Raw genomic sequence first — 21,998 nt, 5'->3', positions numbered from 1 at the left:
TTGAAAAGCTTCCATAAAATGAAGTCTGAATAAGCAAAATAATGTTTTTAACAAAGTAAAGTAAGTTGGAAATGTGGATCTTTGTGTGAGACTGATTCAATTGTGACATTTACAAATGGAAAACTTGTTTAATTAAAAATAATTGTGTTGCCACCTATAGTTAGTGCAAACTCGAGTACAGTACATGACAGCTAATTATTATGAGCCAAAGGCCGCAGTGAGGCAGAGAAGTGAGGCGTGCAGAATGGTGCGTAATGAGCGTGTGCTGAAAAGTCCTCTCCTTTAAAAAGCTCAAACACTTCCACATAAGGCCATTTATAATGCAAAACACCACACATCCACAGTGAGCAGCCTTCTCCCAGCAGGTCTAATTATAGAACCCACAATGGATGTACCTTCACCCCTGAACTCAGCTACCTGCATCAGAGTCCTCTGTTATTATGAAGAAACCACAGTGTCTTTAGTGATCCACCTGCACAAACAAATTTCTTCTATTTGTTTTCACTTAAACTCAAAACCTGTTTTGAGAAGGGTCTTTTGACGACAGGTCACAGCGCACGGCAGAATGTTGGGACTGTAGTGAATGAAACAGACATGAAACAATGATTTATGACACGAGAAAGTGACATACATCCACTCTCCGGAGAGAGAGGGAGTGGCAGGTGCGAGGGTCAAGATTTGTTAAACCTTAAAACTTTTAAAACCCACAATAAAGACAAAGGGGTCTGAGTGGAACAGCCAATATCCTTTTATTCATCATAAAACCCATGTCAACAGTATTGACACATGTCGTCAGTTAAATAAAAAAGATACAAAAACAAACATACAAAAATGCCCATTCTTCCTCATTTTTATTCACAACAACCATTGTGGCCTTTACATCAAGGCTTTGGATGCTTTGTGTAGCTGTTTACACGAGGCATAAATTAAACAGAGGGTAAATATATGCTGTCCACTGATCAGGACATTCTGGGACAAAAGCCCCATGATCAATAGCCACTTTCTGTGGAGAAAACTGAAGAGAGATAACATTGTAAAGGTCAGGATGTCTCAGTGCATTACAAATGTTATTGCAAATTGAGACACCTTGATACAGGGCAAACTGTTTTGTGACTGGTATCTGTTTCTGAATCTGAACTAAGATCTACACACATAATACTCTCTTTACCCAGCAGCCAGGTGGATATTTTACTTTTTAACCTCAGCACAAATGTTCAATTTAAAGTTTTCCACATTTAATGAGTACTCTGTCTAACTCACACTTCTTAACCCCTGAATGTGTGAATAAAACGGCCAATTAACAAGAGCAGTGCTTGCGTGGACAGTTGTTTGGGGTGAGGGCAGACTAATGCGCTCTTCTTGTTTAATGAACTGGACAAAGTGTGGCTAGGCTGGTAAAGAGAGGATTTATGCCAGACAGAGGCGTAAACACTGTATATTGCTGAAAAACACTGGTGTTAAGCAAATAACAAAAGCATTAGATGTCAACAGACTGACACAATAAAGATGGTCCCTCTGTGATAGAATCAATCAGGGAGCAGCAGGAAGTGGATCTTACTTGATTGGGTTTTCTGAGCTGCCTCAGTCAGACAGAAATGCTGATGAGAGGCTCTCAAAGGCTTAGCTCTGGACCTATTACTCCCTCCCCTCGTGGACTTAAATGGAGCTCTGTGTCTTGATAAAAGCTGTCCGCTCACTGTGGCTGTCCACCTCCTCGCTGTCTGATTCAGACTCGTACGTGATCATGTCCTCATCGCCCCACACGGTGGGGATCCCCTTGTAGCAGATCTTGGCTTTCCTGTGGGAGTGCTGGCTGCAGTGAAACCCCAGGCGTATGCCCCTGCTGTGAGAGTACACAGAGGGCAGTGTGGTCCTCCAGCTCTGGGCAGGGCGGCCCCAGCGCCTCTGCAGCAGCAAAAAGAGCCCCACAAACACAACCAGGACCAAGGCACAGCTGAGCACAGCCAGCACTGTGGGTAGAGGAGAGGAGCCCCTGTCTGTGCTGTCAGAGTCTGAGGCTGGGCCCGCACCTGCCTGCTCTGACCCCTTGTCTCTCTGGGCCCCTCCTGATGAGGGGGACTTGCGCTGCACCTGGTTCTGGTGTAGACAGGAGCTGAGCACCAGGTGGCTGTGAGGGGGGCAGGAGAGACAGTCTGTGGGACCAGGGCCGGAGCAGGTGAGACAAGCTGCGTGACAGGGCAGACAGGCCTGTACGGAGGAGAGGTCCACCCAGTTCTCCAGAGACAGGTTCAGCAGCTGGAGCCCCGAGGTGAAGCCTGGAGGGCAGAGCTTCACACAGCCTTGCAGGAAGAGGGAGAACCCCGGACTGCACTCTGGAACACACACGACTCACAGTGAGGCACGAGCACAGAAACAACTGTCCAGTGATGATATCTCTAAACATATATCTGTAACTTCACATATTTTCACAAGGCTGTTTTACACTGCTGTATTTCTCTAAATTTAATTGGTGCACAGTGTGTTTAGGCTGGAGGTATGCAGTCATCATGAGAGCAGATGTTGACAGTGTTGCTCCTCTCCGGCTGGAGCAGTGAGTGTACCCTTCTGGGCCATCATATGTCTCAAGCTCTAATACGGCATATGGGACCATGCATATTCATGGTTCATAAAGAGATGCACAAAAGCCTTGTGAATATGCAATCTGCATTCTCTGCACAGTGACAAGTTCAAACAGTAACTGTGACCTGCAGCTAGTTGTGTAACAATGCCATTGAAAACATTTACATTTGTTCACATTTGCTCTCACCAATACAAATCTGCTGAGCATCAAAAGTCTTGCAGCTGTTGTTGGACGGCCGAGGGAAATCCGACGAAGACGGGTTCACAACACTCGGCCCAGTTCCCCATAAGATAAGAGTGAACTGACTCAAAACACCTGAGAGTAAGAAAAAGAGAGAGAGAAAAATGTCTGTTTAGCACTTTTAGACAGACGTGGTGGAGAAAGTGGTGAAACTAGGTGGAGGTGGACTGAAGAGAGCAGTGAGGGCTGAAATATTCCCTGGTTGCTCAGACTGAACACACACTACACAACAGTCTACTGCATATTGATTGGATGAATAAAAGATGCTAAAAATGCAATACTGTTATATGTAAACATTTATGGAAACAGTTATCGGTATTACTGGTTTATTAATAATGTCTAGGGTTGAAATTATCAGCATTATACAACTGATGCTCGGAAAGAGCCAAAACAAGACAAGAATCAATGCCGAGCAGAATCAACCACAGTGAGAGGGTTACCATAGTCACGACTATTAGCCGCCATGTTCTCAATCTCAAGGGTCCACTCTCCCTGTGGATCCTCATCCCAGGAGTGTGTGGACATAAAGGCCCAGTCATTGAAACCCTCTGTGGAGAAGTCATTAGGCCTGGAGAGAGAGCAAGGCATGATGGGTAAAAAGTGATTCTTTTGATTTCAAAGCAGAAAATCACCATTCTTTTTCAGAAGAAAAGGCAGAAAAAGCATTTTGGGAGTACATGAGGTACACCTTCAGAAGAAAGCGGAACACTGCCATCTCGAAAATTTTTGAGAGGAGCTCTGACTTCTTTTGGCAAAAAAACTGTCTCTAAGTGGGGCAGGAACAGGAGTTATGACTGCTTATATAATATACTATACTATATCTACTAAAGTCATAATAATGCCGCATTATTTGGAGAGCAGTACTAAAATATATGAGTATAATTGGATTAAATAATAAGTAAGCAAGCATAATTGGATTAAATTGATTCACATATTTACACACAAATACATAGATCAGATCTATAAAACAAAACTGTGGTTATAATGGTTCAGATCTGTCTTTAGGGCATCAGTACCTGGGGAAGAGCAGAGTGGCGCGTGTGCCCAGTGGGCTGAGCAGGTGAATGCCCAGTTTGCCCCTCTGGTTATGGGACAAAGTGATGCGAGCCTGCACATGCTCCAGGGAGCTGACATACTCCAGCCGTCCCCAGCAGGCGTCCACTGTCCTGCTGATCACCAGTCTGTCCCCTATGTCCCTGCAGTTTGACAGCACACGGGGAAGGCCGCAGTTAATGAAGCAAAATGGACACAGACTTCAACAGAGTGTGACAATAGCAGCTCGGAGGAGGATTCTGTGACATATATCAGGCTGAGCCGGATGATAAAACTTTATGTGTGTGTAATGGAGAGGATTACCCACAATCCCACATGTCTAGAGCAGTACGGCTCTCACCTGGGCTCTGTGAGCATGTTGATCACACACTCATGTTGAGGGCCCACTGAGGTCCAGTTCTGAGCCAGAGCTACCATCGCCCCAGCGTCCAGGAGACCGTATCCATACGAGTGACTCACTGTATGGAAAGAGGATAAGAACATGAGAAGAAAATTTGTATGTTTATTTATTTTGACAGCTGCTAATGATCAAATATCTATGTGCTCTATAGGTACAAATGCAGATTTTGAAATGGAAAAAACTAAAACAAACAATAAAGCATCAAAATAAAACCCACTACTGCAGAAAATATGAATTCATAGAAACCAAATTTGAAGTTTGTGAGCTAAAACCAGTCACCACGGGTAGGCAAATATAACCTGTCACAATAATTTTGTACAATATACTGCTAAAATAAATATGGACAGTAAATTATAATATTAAAATTAGTTCATGCCACTGACAAAATAACAGAAGAGCAGATTTAAAACACAAAAACGATTCTAAATGTAAAATATTGTTAAAAAATCATGAGCTGGTGTAAATAAACAGCAGAATAAACCACTAAAGTACTTAGTTTGCATTTGTAATGAGTCATAAAAGTTATTCATTCAACCTTTCACAGCTTAAATCTTAAAACATACAGACAAAAAATAACCACACATTTTTCAAAGAAAAAGTACACATATATTAAACGATAAGTCGATATAGTAATTACCGTGATGGGCCTAGTATAACTAATAGGTTTAAGTAGTGTAAAAAGTAAAAAATAATTAGACTAAACATTATTTTTTCTTACAATTTGTGGTGTGGATCAAGCCAAAAAAAAAAAAAAGTTCTGGAACAAACTGTCAATATTTTATTATAGCTAACCTGAGTTTTACCTGTTACCTGCTGGGTAGATATGGATTCATGCATTAAAAAGTCTTCAGAAACAGCAGTGCGTGTTTACCTCTGCGCCCCACTCCATTGGTCCTCCAGTCTCCGGTGCTCAGATGCCTGGGCAGGGATGTTCTCACCACCAGATGCTGCATATCCCTCCAGGTCAGGTTCATACTGCACAAAGACAGAAAAAGAGACATTGATTTTCTAACTGTAGAGGCGAGAAGAGTTAAAGCTTCTATATATTACACAGAATTGACTTTTTTGAGCTTTAAGCCGTGTTAGAATGCTGTTACATCTTCAAAAACATAAATGGGGTTGTGTTTCGTTTCATTCACACGTGTTTGAGCAATCGGCATTATAACAAAGATCAGAAAAAAGCCCTTTATATTATAGGCATTGTGAACTGTTGCAGTAGTTGAACAGTGTAATGTGGCAGTGGAAAATATGAGGCCTAGTGGAGTATTAAAGGTCACACGCATAAGTTATAATGGTAATATACAGAGAATATGCCTCTGAGTTATGAGCTCATGTCACGGGGTTAACACTGGTGCAGAAAGATATAAAAACATCTGAAAAGGGGTGCTAAATTATGACTACTGTTCATGAGGGTTGGTGTAAAAAATAACATAACTTCTAGGGCCCATATTACGCTGTTTTCTGATCTATGTTATAATGTTGTTTCTTCATCACAAACATATCTGCAGTTGTGTTTCGTTTCATTCACACATGTTTAACACACAAATTCTGAATATTTAGGCTAAGTTCTTCACCACACACCTTCAGCAGAATCATTTGGATCATTTTAGCCCTAGAATTCACAATCTCTACTGGACAAAAAGTAAAATGTAGCTGTTAACTTGAAAAATATCACTACATAACATCACAAGGAGCATTTTGTAGACAGGCTAATAATAAAGGATTAAACAAACGTGTGTGAATGAAACAAAACACAACTCGAGGTTCGTTCTAACATGACTAAAAGTCACAAGAGGCAATTTTGTATACTGTATTTTCTGCACTATTAGGGTGCTCTGGATTATAAGGCGCACTGTCACTGAATAGTCTAGTTTTCTGACTTTTTTCACATATAAACCGCACTGGACTTTAAGGCGCATTAAACAAAACACAACAGTTCGATGGGTCAGTGGGACTTTGTTTGTCGCGTTCACGGTGACTCTGGGCTTTGTTCATTTGTGGCGTGTAGGGAGGGTGCTGTCTGGGACCGCTGGATTGTTGGCGTGTTCACAGTGACTCAGTTGTTCAGTTGTGGCTAGAAGCGGCACATTGCACTCGCTTTTTCGGTTCGTTCCTCCGTTCCGTTCCTCGTCGGCGTGGAGGGATGAGTGTGGCTGCGGGTGTTTGTCGCTGCGTGGTCGCTGTCTGCTCCGTGCGGGTGGTGCGGCTTTGTAGTTGACTGAAGTCGTGCTGGGACACCCGAGTGGATTCGTGTTTAGGGCACTTTGGATTGTGGGGTGCGCAGTCGTTTTTTGATGGGGTTGGAGGCTTAAGAGTGCGCGCTATGGTGGGGAAAATACGGTAATATAGGACTTTTAAAAATAACAAATCTTGACCAAAAAGACGTACAAGTTCAACCTATGTAAAAAGTAAATTACGGGCAACTAGGGGTGAACAATTTTTGGGGAAAAAAATGCTATTTTTCTGACAAGCGTTGCAATTAGATTTGATTAGATCTGTTTTAATTAATGGATTCTGTTCAGAGTTCACTTTTTATATGACACAAAATTGACTCATGAGCTTTAAGTCATGCTATAATGTCCTTACCTCATCAAAAACATACCTTGAGTTGTGTTTTGTTTCAATCACACACATTTAACACACAAACGCTCCATATTTAGGCTGAGTTCTTCACCATACACCTTCACCAGAATCATTTGGATAATTTCAGCCCTAGAATTCACAATCTCTACTGGAACAAAAAGTAAAATGTAGCTGTTAACTTGAAAAATATCACTACATTACATCACAAGGAGCATTTTGTAGATTGATTAAGCCCTTATTATTAGTCTAACATGTGTGAATGAAGCAAAACACAACTTGAGGTTTGTTCTAACATGACTTAAAGCTCACAAGCGGCAATTTTGTGTAATACAGAACCTTTAAAAATAACATATCTTGAGTAAAAAGATGTACAACTTCAATTTATGTAAAAAGTCAATTACGGGCAAGTAGGGGTGAATAATTTGGGAACAAAATTGCTATTTTTCTGACAAAGCACTGCAATTAGATTTGATTAGATATAGTTTCATTAATGGATTCTGTTCAGACTTCACTTTTTAAGGTCTAGTATTACACAAAATTCACTCTTGTGAGCTTTAAGTCGTGTTATAATGTCGTCACCTCATCAAAAACAGACCAGAGGAGTTGTGTTTTGTTTCATTCACACATGGTTAAGTAATCCTGGTTTATTAGTCTGTCTACATCTCCAAAGTTCAAAATGCTCTCTTTCTCCTCATGAGGCTGTATTCTTCAAGTTAACGGCTGCCTTTTACCTTTTGTTCAGCTTGAGATTGGCAATTCCAGGAGAGTGAATCCACCGCAGTTCACCCAATGAGTTAAACCCTACTTTGTCAAATTTAGATGAAACTTGGTAGATAAGTAACTCAGAGCCACGCAAAAAAGTGAAATATCTCAGCAACTGTTACTCCCATCATGCTAAAATTTGAGATTTTGGCTTCCTTGGCTATGACTTAACCGTACACCAATTTTCTTTGCAAATGGACAATGTGAGGGTTCAGATTGCATTTTTGGGGGGTGAATTGAGGTGGAATGACCCAGAATTGTGAAACGCTCCAAATGATTCTAATGAAGGTGTAAAAACACGGTGGAGCACTTCCTGTATCCCCATATGACATCACAAGGTGGAATAGTGTTTTCAGTTTGTGGGGGTTTGTGTGTTAAACATGTGAATTGAAACAAAACACAAAACGCTTCTCTCTGTCCAACAGAATTGACAAAAACACTAATATAATAAAACTGAAATGAGCAAATGACAAACTAATTCAAAATCACATGTATTTCAAGGAATATCTTGGAACAGATCTAAACTCCAGGGTTAGCAGTTTTTATGGAGAAAAAGACAGGACATATTGTTGTTTGTAGAGGAAACTGCAGCCTTTGCGATTTGCTAATTGTGTCCACTCAAACTGAGATCTGGTCCGATTGTGATTCTTGCAGACTTCCCAGCACTGCGTTAATGTCTTACTGTAGTATATTTAACTGTCTGCAAGTAATTTACATGTTTCGCTATTAATTATAACAAACAATGAATCATCAGGCAATTACTGTATTCAAAAACACACAATATAAAACTGCTACAAAGCCTTTTTTTCTTTTCTGCCTACTCACACTGCTCGCAAGAGACAGATGCCTTAGCGAAACTAAAGAAGTAAACAAAAAAACTAAGGAACAACTGGGGAAAGTGCCTGGTCACTGGTAAACACATTTATCACACTATGGTGGATACTTTTAAATGGATGCTATTGTTTGGTATTTAGCATCTTAAAATCTCCATTGGTTTAAACGGTTCAGTATTACCCAAATGGACTTTTGTGAGCTTTAAGTCATGTTATAATGTTGTTACCTCATCAAAAACAGACCTGGAGTTGCGTTTTCTTTCATTCACACACGTTTGAGTAATACTTTATTATTAGTGCATCCACAAACTCAAAGCTCAAAATGTTCTGTTCTACCTTGTGATGCTTTTTACCTTTTGTTTAGTAGAGATTGGCAATTCCAGGTCTGAAATTCTCCAAATGATTCTAGTGAAGGTGTATGAAGCACTGCCTAAATTGCCTTCCTGACATCACAATTTGAGCCGAATGTTGTCATTTTGAGAGAAGTACTCATCCTAAATATGCAGTTTGTGAGTTAAACATGTGGGAATGAAACAAAACACAACTCCTGGTCTATTTTTGATGAGGAAACAACATTATAACAGATCATAAAATAAGGTAATATGAGCCCTTTAACATTAAACTAGCTGAAAATTCCATGAGGTATGAAACAATTCTTATATCTCTGGTTTTAAACTCCTGCTACTGATAAAACTGTTCACAGGCTAGTTTATATTATATTGGTAAATAGGGCTGGCTGTCATTTAAAAGTTGCCGATATGATACACACCTCAATACACAGGCCACGATACGATACATATCTCGATACAGTGAGCTTATAATTCGATATATTTCAAATCGATTTGATCCTGTTCAATAAAGAATAAAGGATAAATCACAGCTATGATACTAAAAGTCTTTGTTAAACCACTTCTTGTGCAAAGTTAAAATGAAACACACCTTTTTTTAAACATCAAAACAGTGAAAATGTCAAATGTGTCACATGCATCCACACGGCCCAGCAAAAAGTTTCTTCTGGTCCAGGAGAGACTTGTGCTGTGTACCTTTATAACACATCATTTCTAAAATAGATGTTCCTAGGACTACAACAGGACGCCTATGTACAATTCACGAGTGTTACACCAAAACATCTGAAAGTTTTCTCAAAGAGTTGATATAATTTAGTTGAGTAATGAAATAAAGAATTTTGTTGAGTTTAAGCTGCGTGTCATATATTCAGAGTGTTTTCTTGGCTTCCGAATGTTTGAGAGAAGTACTCATCTTAAATATGCAGTTTGTGTGTTAAACATGTGGGAATGAAACAAAACACACCTCCTGGTATATTTTTGATGAGGAAACAACATTATAGCAAATCATAAAATAACGTAACATGGGCCCTTTAATATAAGGTGAGCTGAAAATTCACAATCCTTGAATCTCTATGGTACTAAACTTTTGCTACTGACAAAACTGTTAACAGGCTGATTCTTATTATATTGGTAAATAGCTACGATACCAAAAGTCTTTGTTAAACCACTTCTTGTGCAAAGTGAATTTGAAACACACCCTTTTAAATCATCAAAACAATGAAAATGTCAAGCGTGTCACATTAACGAGTTTCCTTCTTTTGAACAAGCAACAAAACTGCAGCACTGTAACAAAATAATTTTGTAAAATATACCAAAAAATGCTCTTGGCAAAACATCGATACAGCAGCCCACAATATCGATACTGTATCACCACATTAAACAATACGATATATCGATATTACAATATTTTTGCACAACCCTATTGGTAAATACATTAAACTGGTGATTTTCTTTTCAACATGTGTGCTCTGTGGAAAAAGTAAAAATTGTGTGAGCGTAGTGAGTTTTATTTGATGCGACTCTTTTTTATAAATGATTGATTAAAAGGTGCACTGCGTAACATTTCCAGACGAGGGTCCACCACCTGCTCATCTCCACGGAAATGTTATCTCTTTGTCTAGAATGTTCACCAGTACAGATTAAACCTATCCATCACAAAGGAGACAAGTAGATTACAGCACTACTGTACATTACAAATCAGATCTGTGGAGAGTCGCCCCTATTCACAGAAGGAATTATTGTATTTATGAGCAATAGAAACACCCGTAATGAATACATAAATGCAAGCTGGATATGTTTAAAGTCATACCCAAATGAATAAATATTAAATATGTAGATGTAACAGTATACAAAAGAATTCAGAGTAAAACTATTCTGCTCTCTGTTCACAGTACAAACAGACAAATAGAAAACCCCAGTTGCTTTGTGAACCATCACCTCCACAGCTCTGCCCCCCTCAACGGCTCATGTGAGATTAATGGACCTGTCCCCCAGTGCGACTTCAGCAAAGAGAATATCAAAAATAAAACATCCCTCCAGGAAATCCAGAGTGTTCTGCCTATTAAATGATTCCATCTGTGTGAACTCCGCTGTGGTCCAGACAGATAAACTAACTGCTGTGTTATTACCGCTGCCTGTCAGGGGGGACACACGCCGACTGGTCTGGGGAAAAGTCAGATAGTCAGAAATGTGTAAAGTTCCTGCTTGGTTGGTCAACTAAAAAATTCTACAAGCTCAGAGAAAATGAAAAAAAATTGAGTTTTTGGCAGCACTAGACACATTTGTAAAGTAAGGATGTTACAACCAAGGTGCTAGTATATTTCATATGCAGCAATTACTATGATGTATGTTTGCATTCAGTTAAACATTTCACTGTGGCTGGTTAAAACTGACATATTTTTTTTGATGCATATGAGGTAAAAAGTCAAGAGAGTAATTAAAATACATGTGACAGTTTTTTTTTCTTGCTACTTATTACTTTACATTATGGTTACTCGACAACAGACGATGTAATGGTAATTCTCGTTACCGCTTTTGCCAAAATGAATATGAATACATTTTTTTTTGAGTACTCGCTGATACATATATTTTTATAGGGGTTGGATTATAGTGACAAACCTAATTCATTTCATTTCATACGATTTTTATAGTTTAGCCTAATTTTTCCTTAAAATACATATTTGAGAGGCTGTAAATTTTGAGAGGCTTTGAATTTCTGCTGAATTCACAGTTAGGTATAATTCCAATATCATTTTTTAAAGAAGCAGCTGGCTTTAATATTTACCACTTCATCTTTGCCAGCTGCGCTCCACTCTAACTGCTAAGGGGCCACCTTTAGTATAAATCTGACTTTTACCACGGCTACACTTTCACCAAATATGGACATGCTATAACTCTTTTAAAAGCTCTGAACTCTCTATTCAGTCGCTAAATTTGTTTCTCAATTACAATACGTCACAATGCACGTACAGAGGCGGCGCTAACATTAGGGAAAAGTAGGCAGCTGCTTAGGGTCCCCAACCAATTTGCAATCAGTGTCACTATTGGCCAAGGCCTCAGAGCAATTAGATTTTCTCTCAATATGACATTCAATGAGGAGTTTACTTTTAAATAATAATTATGAGAAAAATAATAATAATCATATGGAATGGATGTAAACAAAAATGTAATTGTACTAGCAAAAAAACAAACTACTTTCAGTTCTAGTAGGCGACCTAACTAATAAGACAAATTTCCAATCCACCATAATTCAATTAAATAGAGATGTGCGTGTCTCAAGAACAATGAGGAAAAACAGACAATAAATATATATATAAAAAATAATAATAATAAAAAAACATGATGCATTATAGTGATGGGCCCAAACTCAATTTTGCCTAGGGCCCCAAATTGTTAACTCTGCCACTGTGCACGTAAAAGCAAATAATCGCCGGCGCCACTTAACAAAATTAGCATTCTACTATCGGAAACACAAACACAGTGCTGATATTTTTGGGAACTATAAAAACCTTTAAGAGTCCTAAATATTTTTATAGATCAAGCGGAACTTAATGTGCAGAACAGTTCATGTGCTTCTTTATGGTCACATCTCTGCTCAGAGGCCAACTGTGATCGTCAAATCAGATGCAGCGCTGTTAGTGGTATTGGTAATAGGTCATTCCATAACTCTCACTTGCTGTCCATGTCCAAAAAACAAAAAAACAAACATGTTAAATAGTCTAACCGGTCATGTGGTGTTTAAGGTCTGTAAGTTCATTCCCTTAGTTCCAGGTCTTTGTTCTACAACACTAATGCAATGCCAACAGTTCCAGTTCACACATGCATGAAATATTCAAGTGTGTAATGAGTCCTTGTACAGTGGTGTGCTCTGGTCCTTCAGGTCCTGCTTGTGTCTGTGTGTTCTGGAAATGCTGATTGTTTCTCTAATTACCTGATTATCGAAAGCCTCATTTGCCCAGGAGAGAGTTTCCAGGCCGGGACCAGGGCCAGTGCGGAGTCCCAGATGTGTGTACGAGCTGTGCACACATCTCCAAACACATCCCATAAGAGCACAACCAGCCGTTTGCAATTACATTTACAATTAAACTCAGAATAAACATAAATGCTGTTGACTAGGATACTACAATAGAACGCTCATTTATCACATTATGAGAAACTGGGACTGCGCGCTCCCCACAGGCCTGCAGAGACAGTGTGTGTACAAACTTTTAAATTACAGGAGCTTTGGAGAAAAGTCAAACCATTTATTCATTTTTTATTGGCCCGTTAAAAGGTTATGCATTATTTATGCTTTTTGAACTACTTTGAACACCTTAGCCTTGTTACTCTCAGTAGTGTGTAATTCAGAATAATGTACCTGTCTAGAATATGCCCCCGGGTCCTGGTATCATGCTCAAAACAGTGGCAGTTACATTATGGAGGCGATTTGAAGTGTAATCCAAAAACACAAGGGACCATCATCGTACATGCACCAGAGAGTGACAAGAGCATTCAGCGCAGGAGAGGGAGACTGACTAAATATCAGCAAAAACTCCAGGCAGTTTCATAATGGCTAAATGGCGAACAGATGGCTTAATAATAATAAAATAATAAAATAATAATACATCAGGACTTATAAAGCGCTTTTTTGGAAACACAAAAACGCTTTACAAACAATGAAAAGACAATAGGAAACTGCGCTTACTATAGTATGACGGTTTAAATGCGCAGCTCCAGTAGTGTAGGTATTATTGACAAAAAATATATCTCATTTCTCTCTTAAGCTTCTCTTTTTGCAACATTTCATTATAAATTAGATACTAGAAATGATTTAGCATTTGCATATTATCAAAACAAAATGTAGGACAGTGATACATTGATAATCTATCCATTTTATCTAACAATAAGCCCTAGACTGTAAACATAAATGGAGATACCTAACCTGCTAGCCACCGTTTTCCAAATAGGAAGTGAGCATGGGCGTGTTTTTGGCTCCATTAACTCCATTTCACTTTGTATTGGAAAAACGTCACCCCTCTCTCTGTAACTGCTGCTGTCAGGCTCCCCGTTTTGCTTCCTATTAACTTATTTTGTCCATAAATAAATTCCTTTTCCTCATATGAAACTGGCTCCAAATTCACTCCTATAACTGCTGGCCTCGTGAGCTTCATTTGACAGGAGCTGGACGTGATAGGTGACGTCACACTCCCTCAGTCCACTTCTTCAAACAGCCTATGGCCAATGCGAGATCAACTGGGTCACTCTGTTTGAGCTTATAGAGGTCGACATGCCTTTGTCAGTCAGTTGACACCTGAGCCAGAGTGATGCACGCCAGGCCAACCACATGCTCCCACCAGCACAGAAAGTCAGATCACAGTGAGTTTAAAGGGTCCAAATTACACCATTTTCTGAATTATTCTGTTATTCTATTATGTTTCCTCATCAAAAACATACCTGGAGTTGTGCTTTGTTTCATACACACGTTTAACACACAAACCCAGAGAGTTCTTCAAGAGAGCTTTACATTGCATCTTTTGTATGAAAAGCGCTCTATAAATAAAGTTTGATCAAGTGATTTGATTGATTGATTGATTCTTCTCTCAAATGGAAAGCTCAGGAATTTCTTAAACTTCTGAACAAAATATAAAAGATAGGTGTTCATTTGAAAACTACTGCTTTATGACATTACAAGAAATTTTGACATTTTTAAGCTGTAGACAGATTAATCATAAAGGATTACTCAAAGATGTGTGAAACAGAACAATTCCAAGTATGTTTTTAATGAGGTAACATATAACATGGCTTAAAGCTCACAAGAGTCAATTCTGTGTAATCTATCATTAAAACTAATATATGTAATCCATGCATCATCTACACTGGAGGAAAATGAAATTCACTTATAATCACATGGCGGAGCTGTTGCATAATCCATGGCAAACGGCAACATTATTTGAAATAAGTGATGCAATGATATCCGTGAGCTTAAGGCTACATTACAGCATTTCACACTTTAACTGAACTCTCCAAATGTGCAACATTAGTGCAACATATAACAATTCCAACAATTTTGACAAGTCTAGAATTAATATTTAATGATAAAATACAAGTCATATTCAATGTAAAATGTATTGCTGCAACAGAAATCAGAAAGAAATGGTAAAGGACTAATCAAAATCAGAGCTGCTTTACCAGTGATGTTTATGTCGAGAGTAAGACTTTGAATCAGAAACCTTCAGATCAGAGGGCAAACACTCTACCAACTGTGCTACTGAATGTATCATTGTCATCATTCAATTATTATATGATTAATATATCATCATTATATTTTATCTATACATATTGTTACTCACGTCGCCTCCAAAGAGCCAATTTACCAATGATATTAATGCCGAGGGTGGGATTTGAACCAGCAACCATTGGAACAGAGGACAGTGTACCAACTGTGTTACTGTAGATGGTGGTGTGTGTGTGTGAACAGTGCCAGTGTGTTATTGTTACTCACTTAACCTCCAATGTCAAAGCTGCTTTACCAATGATGTTTATGTCGAGCGTGGGATCCGAACTGGCGACCTTTCGATCCGTAGGCGAACACTCCATCCTACCATCTCAGTTACTGTAGACTTTGGTGTGTGCGTGTGAACAGCACCAGTGTGTCATTGTTACTCACTTAACCTACAGTGTCAGAGCTGCTTTACCAATGATGTTTATGTTGAGAGTGGGCTTCGAACCGGCAACCTTTGGATCAGATTACTGTAGATTTTGGTGTGCATAGGAACATAACCAGTATATAATTGTTACTCAATTCACCTCCAATGTCAGAGTCAATTTACCAGTGATGTAAATGTTGAGAGTGGGATTTGAACTGTCAACCTTCATCAGTACACAAATGCTCTACCATCTGAGTTACTGAAGATTTTGGTGTGTATTAGAACATAACTGGTATATCATTGTAACTCATTTCACCTCCAGTGTCAGGGTCAATTGACTACTGATGTTTGTGTCGAGAGTGGGATTTGAACCTTGAACCTTCGAATCAGAGGGCACTGTACCAACTGTGCTACTGAAGGTTTTGGTGTGTGTGTGTGTGAACATAGTCAGTGTGTCATTGCTACTCATTTCACCTCCAATGTCAAAGCCAATTTACTAATGATGTTTATGTCGAGAGTGGGACACGAACTGGCAACCTTTGGATCAGGAGGCGAACACTCAACCAACTAAACTACTGTAGATTTTTGTGTGTGTATGGCTATAGTAAGTGTATTATTATTGCTCACTTCGCCTTTACTGTTGGAGCTGCTTTACCAATGATGTTTGTGCCGAGAGTGGGATTCGAACAGTCACCCTTCATCAGTGAACAAACTGAGATTCAAACTGTCAGCCTTCGGATTAGAGGGCACTGTACCAACTATGCTACTGTAGATTTTGGTGTGTACATGTGTGTGAAAATAGCTACTCATGTCGCCTTGAGTGTCAGAGCTGCTTTACCAATGATGTTTGTGTGAAGAGTGGGATTCGAACCGTGAACCTTCGAATCAGAGGGCACTGTACAAACTGAGCTACTGTAAATTCTGGTGTAAACATAACCTTAGCCAGTGTGTCCTTGTTATTCACTTTGCCTCCAGTGTCAGAACTGCTTTACCAATGATGTTTGTGTCGGGAGTAGGATTTGAACCGACAACCTTCGGATCAGAGGGCACTGTACCAACTGAGCTACTGTAGATTTTGGTTTGTGCGTTTGTGAACAGTGCCATTGTGTCATTGTTACTCACTTCACCTCCAATGTCAGAGCCAATTTACCAAAGATATCCGTGTCAAGAATGGGATTCGAACTGGCAACCTTCGGATCAGAGGGCACTGTACCAAGTGAGCTACTGGAGATTTTGGTGTCAAACATAACCTTAGCCAGTGTGTCCTTGTTACTCACTTTGCCTCGAGTGTCAGAACTGCTTTATCACTTTGCCTCGAATGTCAGAGCTGCTTTACCAATGATGTTTGTGTCGAGTGGGATTTGAACCGTCAACCTTCGGATCAGTGGACTCACGGCACACTCTACCGACTGAGCTACTGCAGATTTTGGTGTGTGTGTGTCTGTATGTGTGTGAACAGCGCCAGTGTGTCATTGTTACTCACTTTGCCTCCAGTGTCAGAGCGATGATCCCCGCTGCGAGTGGAGCCGAGGCTGACGTCCCCGTGTGAGACTCTGTGCACTTTTGCCTCAGGTCTGTGGTCACCTAGGCAACGAGAGGAAGCACAAGAGGACACAGGATGTAAATCACAAAAAAAACCCCATCAGGTCTGTGGACAGTACCAAAGGGTCCCACTGTGGACACTGAATGTCAGCCAAGAGGAGCTGGACCAGAGAGGAGCACAGAGGAGCGGCCTGTATGTTAACACGGAGAGAGCAGGAGGCGGATAATGAAGCGTCTGGTCACAATGAGACAAAGCCACAGGGTAAAAGAGCAGTCCTCATGTACAAGAAATATGAGGGAGCCAGGGGAAATTACCTAAAAAATGAGATGTCTTCTTTTACAATTTGAACAGGCAGAACAAATCTCAGAGACTCAGACTGCATTGAAAGTCCTTTATAATAAAAAAAAGGGAAAAAAAAGAAAAGAAAATGGAACTTGAAGCCAAAATGTGCAGGAAATGTATCATAATCTTGGCACCACTTTTTTCATTCTTTATTATATTACGCAAAAGTAACTTGTGATCTTTAAGCGATGTTAGAAGATTGTTACCTAAGTTTTGTTTTGTTTCACTCACACGTTTGAGTAATCTTTTATTATTAATTTGTCTACATGTCCAAAACTCAAAATCCTCTGTTCCACCTTGTGATGTCATGAAGCAGTAGTTTTTAAAGTTAACAGCTACCTTTTAAATTTTGTTAAGTGGAACTTAGCAAATCCAGTGCTGAAATTATCCAAATGATTGTAGTAAAGATGTATGGAGCAAGTTCCCGGGTTTCAAAATGGACACCCATTCAAATAAGTGGGGCCGAGCTCAACGGTGCATGACTCCAGATTTGCCTTTAGCCCAGAGAGGTACTTCTGGTGGCTGTGGGCCGATTGAGCATGTGCAGTAGTGCTCTTTTCTCCAGCTGGCACATGCGAATGCACGGAGTCTCATGATCGCTTTGCCCAATCAGAGCGGAAGAAGCTACAGTGGTGCAGAGCGGAGCCGGAGCTAACGATTATAAAGTGTTTTTTAAGACAACGGAAGGATTTTGAGCTGAGAAAAAGTTTCTGATAGAAAAATAGGTAAAAATCGCCACAAAATCCAACATTTTTGAAAGTAGGTTTGTAGGTGCCCTGTCAGCCGAACACAAGCAGTTTGTAAAAATAAAATCCTTTCTCGGCCTAGGTTTTTTCTGCTGTAGTACCAGTGAGTCTTTACTACGTCAACTGGAGGCAGCTACAAACAGCAATACCCTATCCAGTTAAGCCCTGATGAAGACCAGTTAAGGTCGAAACATGTTGGCTTTGGCCATTCAAATAAAGGCCTTTTAACTATATTTTTCCTCGTGCGATGTGTTAACTTTTTCTACTGTTTTGGAGTGCCTGGAGTCCGTGGTGTTTGAGTTTTGATCCTTTTTTCCAAGAGCAAACAGCCACATTTTTGTTCTTTCTGCACCCTATCCAGTTATTTTAACAGATCCATGGTATGGAGTTTAAAAACACCATGGAGCACTTCCTGTATTAGCACATGACACAAGGTGGAACAGACACACTGAGTTTTCTGTTTGAGAGAAGAACACAGCCTAAATGTGCAGGATGTGTGTTGTAGACATGTGTGAATGAAACACAAGTCCAGGTATTTTTGTGATGAGGAAACAACATTATAACATAACATGAAAAAAGTCATGTGGACCCTTTAAGGTGAATTTAAATTATTATTAAAAAACAAACTCACAATTAACAAATAGTTTATGAAGAATAATTCATTAATTAATAATATAACTCCTTAATTATGTAGTTACTGCACCTGAACCACTCTTCAGGTGTCACAGTGGGACGCCAGTGGCAAATAACTGATGTTGTGTCCTTAGGCAATGTGGTGTATATGTGCAAATACAAAAAATATCTTAACGCCACCGGGTATGGAGTGCAATGAATAATGTATGAAATCGTAAAGTGACTCTGAGCACCTTGAAAAGCGCGATATAAAATGAATGCATTATTATTATAGATAATTAAAGTGTAGTTAGTATAAAGTGCTACCAGAGTGAGCATTATGATCTTATGAAACATTAAATGAGATTCTGTTGTTCATTTGCTCAAATTGTAAAAGCACCTCAACAGATTCAATAAATATGAGACGGAGCTGTTAATTTAGAAACCTCATCATTCAGCTCTTGTCACAGCTCCCTCCTCTTCATCTGCTGTTTCACTTTCTGTTTTCTGTTATTAACCCACTGGATTGACTTTCTATGAGCATTTGCAAAGTCAAAGAGTGAAATAAACAAGCTGTGATTTCACTTCTTCTTACACTGAGTCACATTTCAACTTAACACTTTTAATGGTGTCAGACTGACCAAACTTCAAACTTTTCCAGCTCCAAATAAAAACTGGCTTTGGTGATTTGCGAGCGACCACAGCCAGGACATTAAGACACTCGGTGCATCTCGTACTATTAGCGAATGTGGTTATCATGGCAACAAGCACGACAAAAATGCTGAAATTCCCCGATCTAGTTTCCGGCAGCACTGGGACCATCATTGTAAGGTCATGCATCAAGACAAGAATAATCACTAGAATGCTACGAAAAGCTGCTGTGCTCCCTAAAAATATTTGTCACACATTTGGTCCAACAGAACAAGGTCATTTTCACATCGCTAAGAGTTGAGCTTAATATTCAAAGGATGCTGCAACATACAAACTTGAGTAGAATCTGCCAAAGGGAAAGGAAAAGAAAAGTAAAGTAACCTTGTACTGGAAATTACATATGAGTCATTCAAATGACGCATCTCACAAATAAAAAAGAAACATGTGTAATTGAGACTTTTTTTGACGAGCATTGAGATGTGATTATATTTGCCATTTATGTTTTAATAACAGCATTTCCTTCAAACACATCCGGCAGAATCAAAGTCTGTATAAAGAAGTGAACAAAGGGAGAATGACATCATCCATAAAGTTTGGCTCCAGTCTAATGAAGCTCACAGGGGCTGGCAAATTTGGAGCTGAGTTCCATATTAGGAACAGGAATTTATTTACAAACAAAATATAAAAAACAAGATCATGTAGAGCAGGTTAATGCAAACATTTTAAAGAGACAGTTCGGAATTTTGGACTCATTTCCTAGTTAGCCAAAGTGCTGGAGACGTTTGGAGACATTTTTAAAAATATTCCAACCAGTCCTTGTATATGCAGAGGCCGCTAGTGCTAGGCTAGTGCATGTCAATGGCCATAGTTAGCCTGCCACTAAAAACAGTCTTACCCACTTCACAAAGCACCTGAAGCAAATCTGTTATTACACCAGACTGTCGATATGAATGTCTGTGTCGATAGAATAATTTGAGAAGTAAAACCAACCTTGCATTTGAAGGATTTATGTCTGAGCAGCAGCAGCGAGTTGTTCTTCCTGACAGAAAGCTTGGCAGTGGCAGACTGATATCTGAGAAAATAGTCCCTCAATATCTATCAACACAGACATTTACATCGACAGTCTGGCGTCATAATAGATTTGCTTTGGCTGCTTTGTGGAGTGGGTAAGACTGTTTTAGTGGCAGGCTAACTATGGCCATTGACATACACTAGCCTAGCACCAGTGACCTCTGCAAATACAAGGACTCGATGGAATATTTAAAAAAGTGTCTCCACCCGTCTCCAACACTCTGGCTCACTAGGAAATGAGGTCCTATGTTCAAAATTCTGAACTGTCCCTTTAAGATCAAAATGAGAAGCCTGACAGCAGCTGTTACAGACACAGGGGTGAGAGTTTCTCAGTACAAAGTGAATTGGAGACAGAATCGATGATCACTTCCTATTTGCAATGTGGCGGCTGGCAGGTTAGATATGTCCATTTACAGAATTGGAAAAAAAAAAAGACAGCCAAACTAATATAAGAATTGCATGTTTGTATTAATCAAAACTACAGGGTTTTTATGCAGAATGAGACAAGATATTTTGTTGTTTACAGAGAAAATTATGGTATTTTGCAGCCTTTGCAATTTGTTATTTGCCTCCATTCAAATTGCATGTTTGATTTGATTGCAATTAATCTTGCAACCCTAACACAAACACACTTTCATAGTACTAGGAGTGGAATAGTTAAAGTCAAAACAAATAGAGCTAAGGTGCATATGTTTCAGTGACTCCTATTTGCTAGTTATCCTTTATTACATTACAGTATCTTAGAGACTGAGCAAAATATTGGTTGGCCAGTATAACGAGCCGATATTTGGCCTTTTTGTATCTCAGCAATCAGCCTTCAGTCTCCAACATAAGCCAATATTTTGTTCTAGCCGACCTGCTGCTTTAAGGATATGCATAAAACCTTATTAAAACTATTAGAAGACTTCAGTGCAAAAAGATAAATGCGCAAAACATACTACACATCTCAGTTATAGGTGATAATTTGGGGATATACTTCAACTTCAACCCTACATATAGGCCCAAAAATATCGCCAGACTTTATCGGCCATGAAAATCGGTCAATCTCTACTCACAATGCAGCATTATGGGTACATGACTAACAATGTAACAGAGTATGAACTGTAAACAGAAGGAAAGAGTGATACAAAACCATATAGGCCAGAATGTGTGAAGTGACCTTGATATTCAGACAGAAAACGCAGCAGAGAACCGCCACATCCACATTTTGTTTACCACTGAATTAAGTTGCAGAAACACAGTGTGAACATGATTCGAATAAACAATAAAGTGCAGAGGAGGTTAGCCCACTTTGTTACAAGTGCAAGAGAGAGAGAATTAATAATGCACAAGTTTCAGGCAGAAGAGTCCTCAAATGTATGTGTGTATCTGTCTAATTTTTTGGTTGAGGGTCTGTCAGATGCTTGTTTCTAAGGAATGTTCCACAGTATGACATAATTAAACAGCTGTACCTTACATTTACCCAATTGCAGGTGGTTGTGTAGCTTAAAAATACCTAGAAAAACAGGGATTCTGACTGTGAACAAGGTCGGCTCTCCACAGATCTGACTGCGCAGGAGTTGTAACTTGGTCTGGTTTGGTCTCCATGCAAATAGAAAGGTTTAATAC

General features: G+C 39.4%; 1 protein-coding gene across 3 annotated transcripts in view; it reads right to left on the bottom strand.

Moving 5' to 3' along the window:
• Window positions 1-787: 787 nt before the first annotated feature.
• furinb (furin (paired basic amino acid cleaving enzyme) b) overlaps window positions 788-21,998 on the bottom strand; it is a 178,246-nt gene continuing 157,035 nt past the window's right edge. For all 3 annotated transcript variants that reach the window (XM_055155839.1, XM_020931132.2, XM_055155840.1), the window contains exons 10-16: window positions 16,909-17,009; window positions 5,146-5,249; window positions 4,215-4,332; window positions 3,838-4,017; window positions 3,262-3,389; window positions 2,768-2,896; window positions 788-2,333 (exon numbers count right to left, since the gene is read on the bottom strand). In XM_055155839.1, the coding sequence (XP_055011814.1) occupies window positions 1,657-2,333; window positions 2,768-2,896; window positions 3,262-3,389; window positions 3,838-4,017; window positions 4,215-4,332; window positions 5,146-5,249; window positions 16,909-17,009 (1,437 nt within the window). In that variant the 3' untranslated portion in view covers window positions 788-1,656. The remainder of the gene's footprint in view (window positions 2,334-2,767; window positions 2,897-3,261; window positions 3,390-3,837; window positions 4,018-4,214; window positions 4,333-5,145; window positions 5,250-16,908; window positions 17,010-21,998) is intronic.

This window comes from Boleophthalmus pectinirostris, unplaced genomic scaffold (genome assembly GCF_026225935.1).
Source record: "Boleophthalmus pectinirostris isolate CB_2022bp ecotype Guang Dong unplaced genomic scaffold, ASM2622593v1 HiC_scaffold_2, whole genome shotgun sequence".
NCBI lineage: Eukaryota > Metazoa > Chordata > Actinopteri > Gobiiformes > Gobiidae > Boleophthalmus > Boleophthalmus pectinirostris.
Note: the sequence above shows the minus strand (reverse complement) of the source record. Positions and strands in the feature narration are given on the sequence as shown.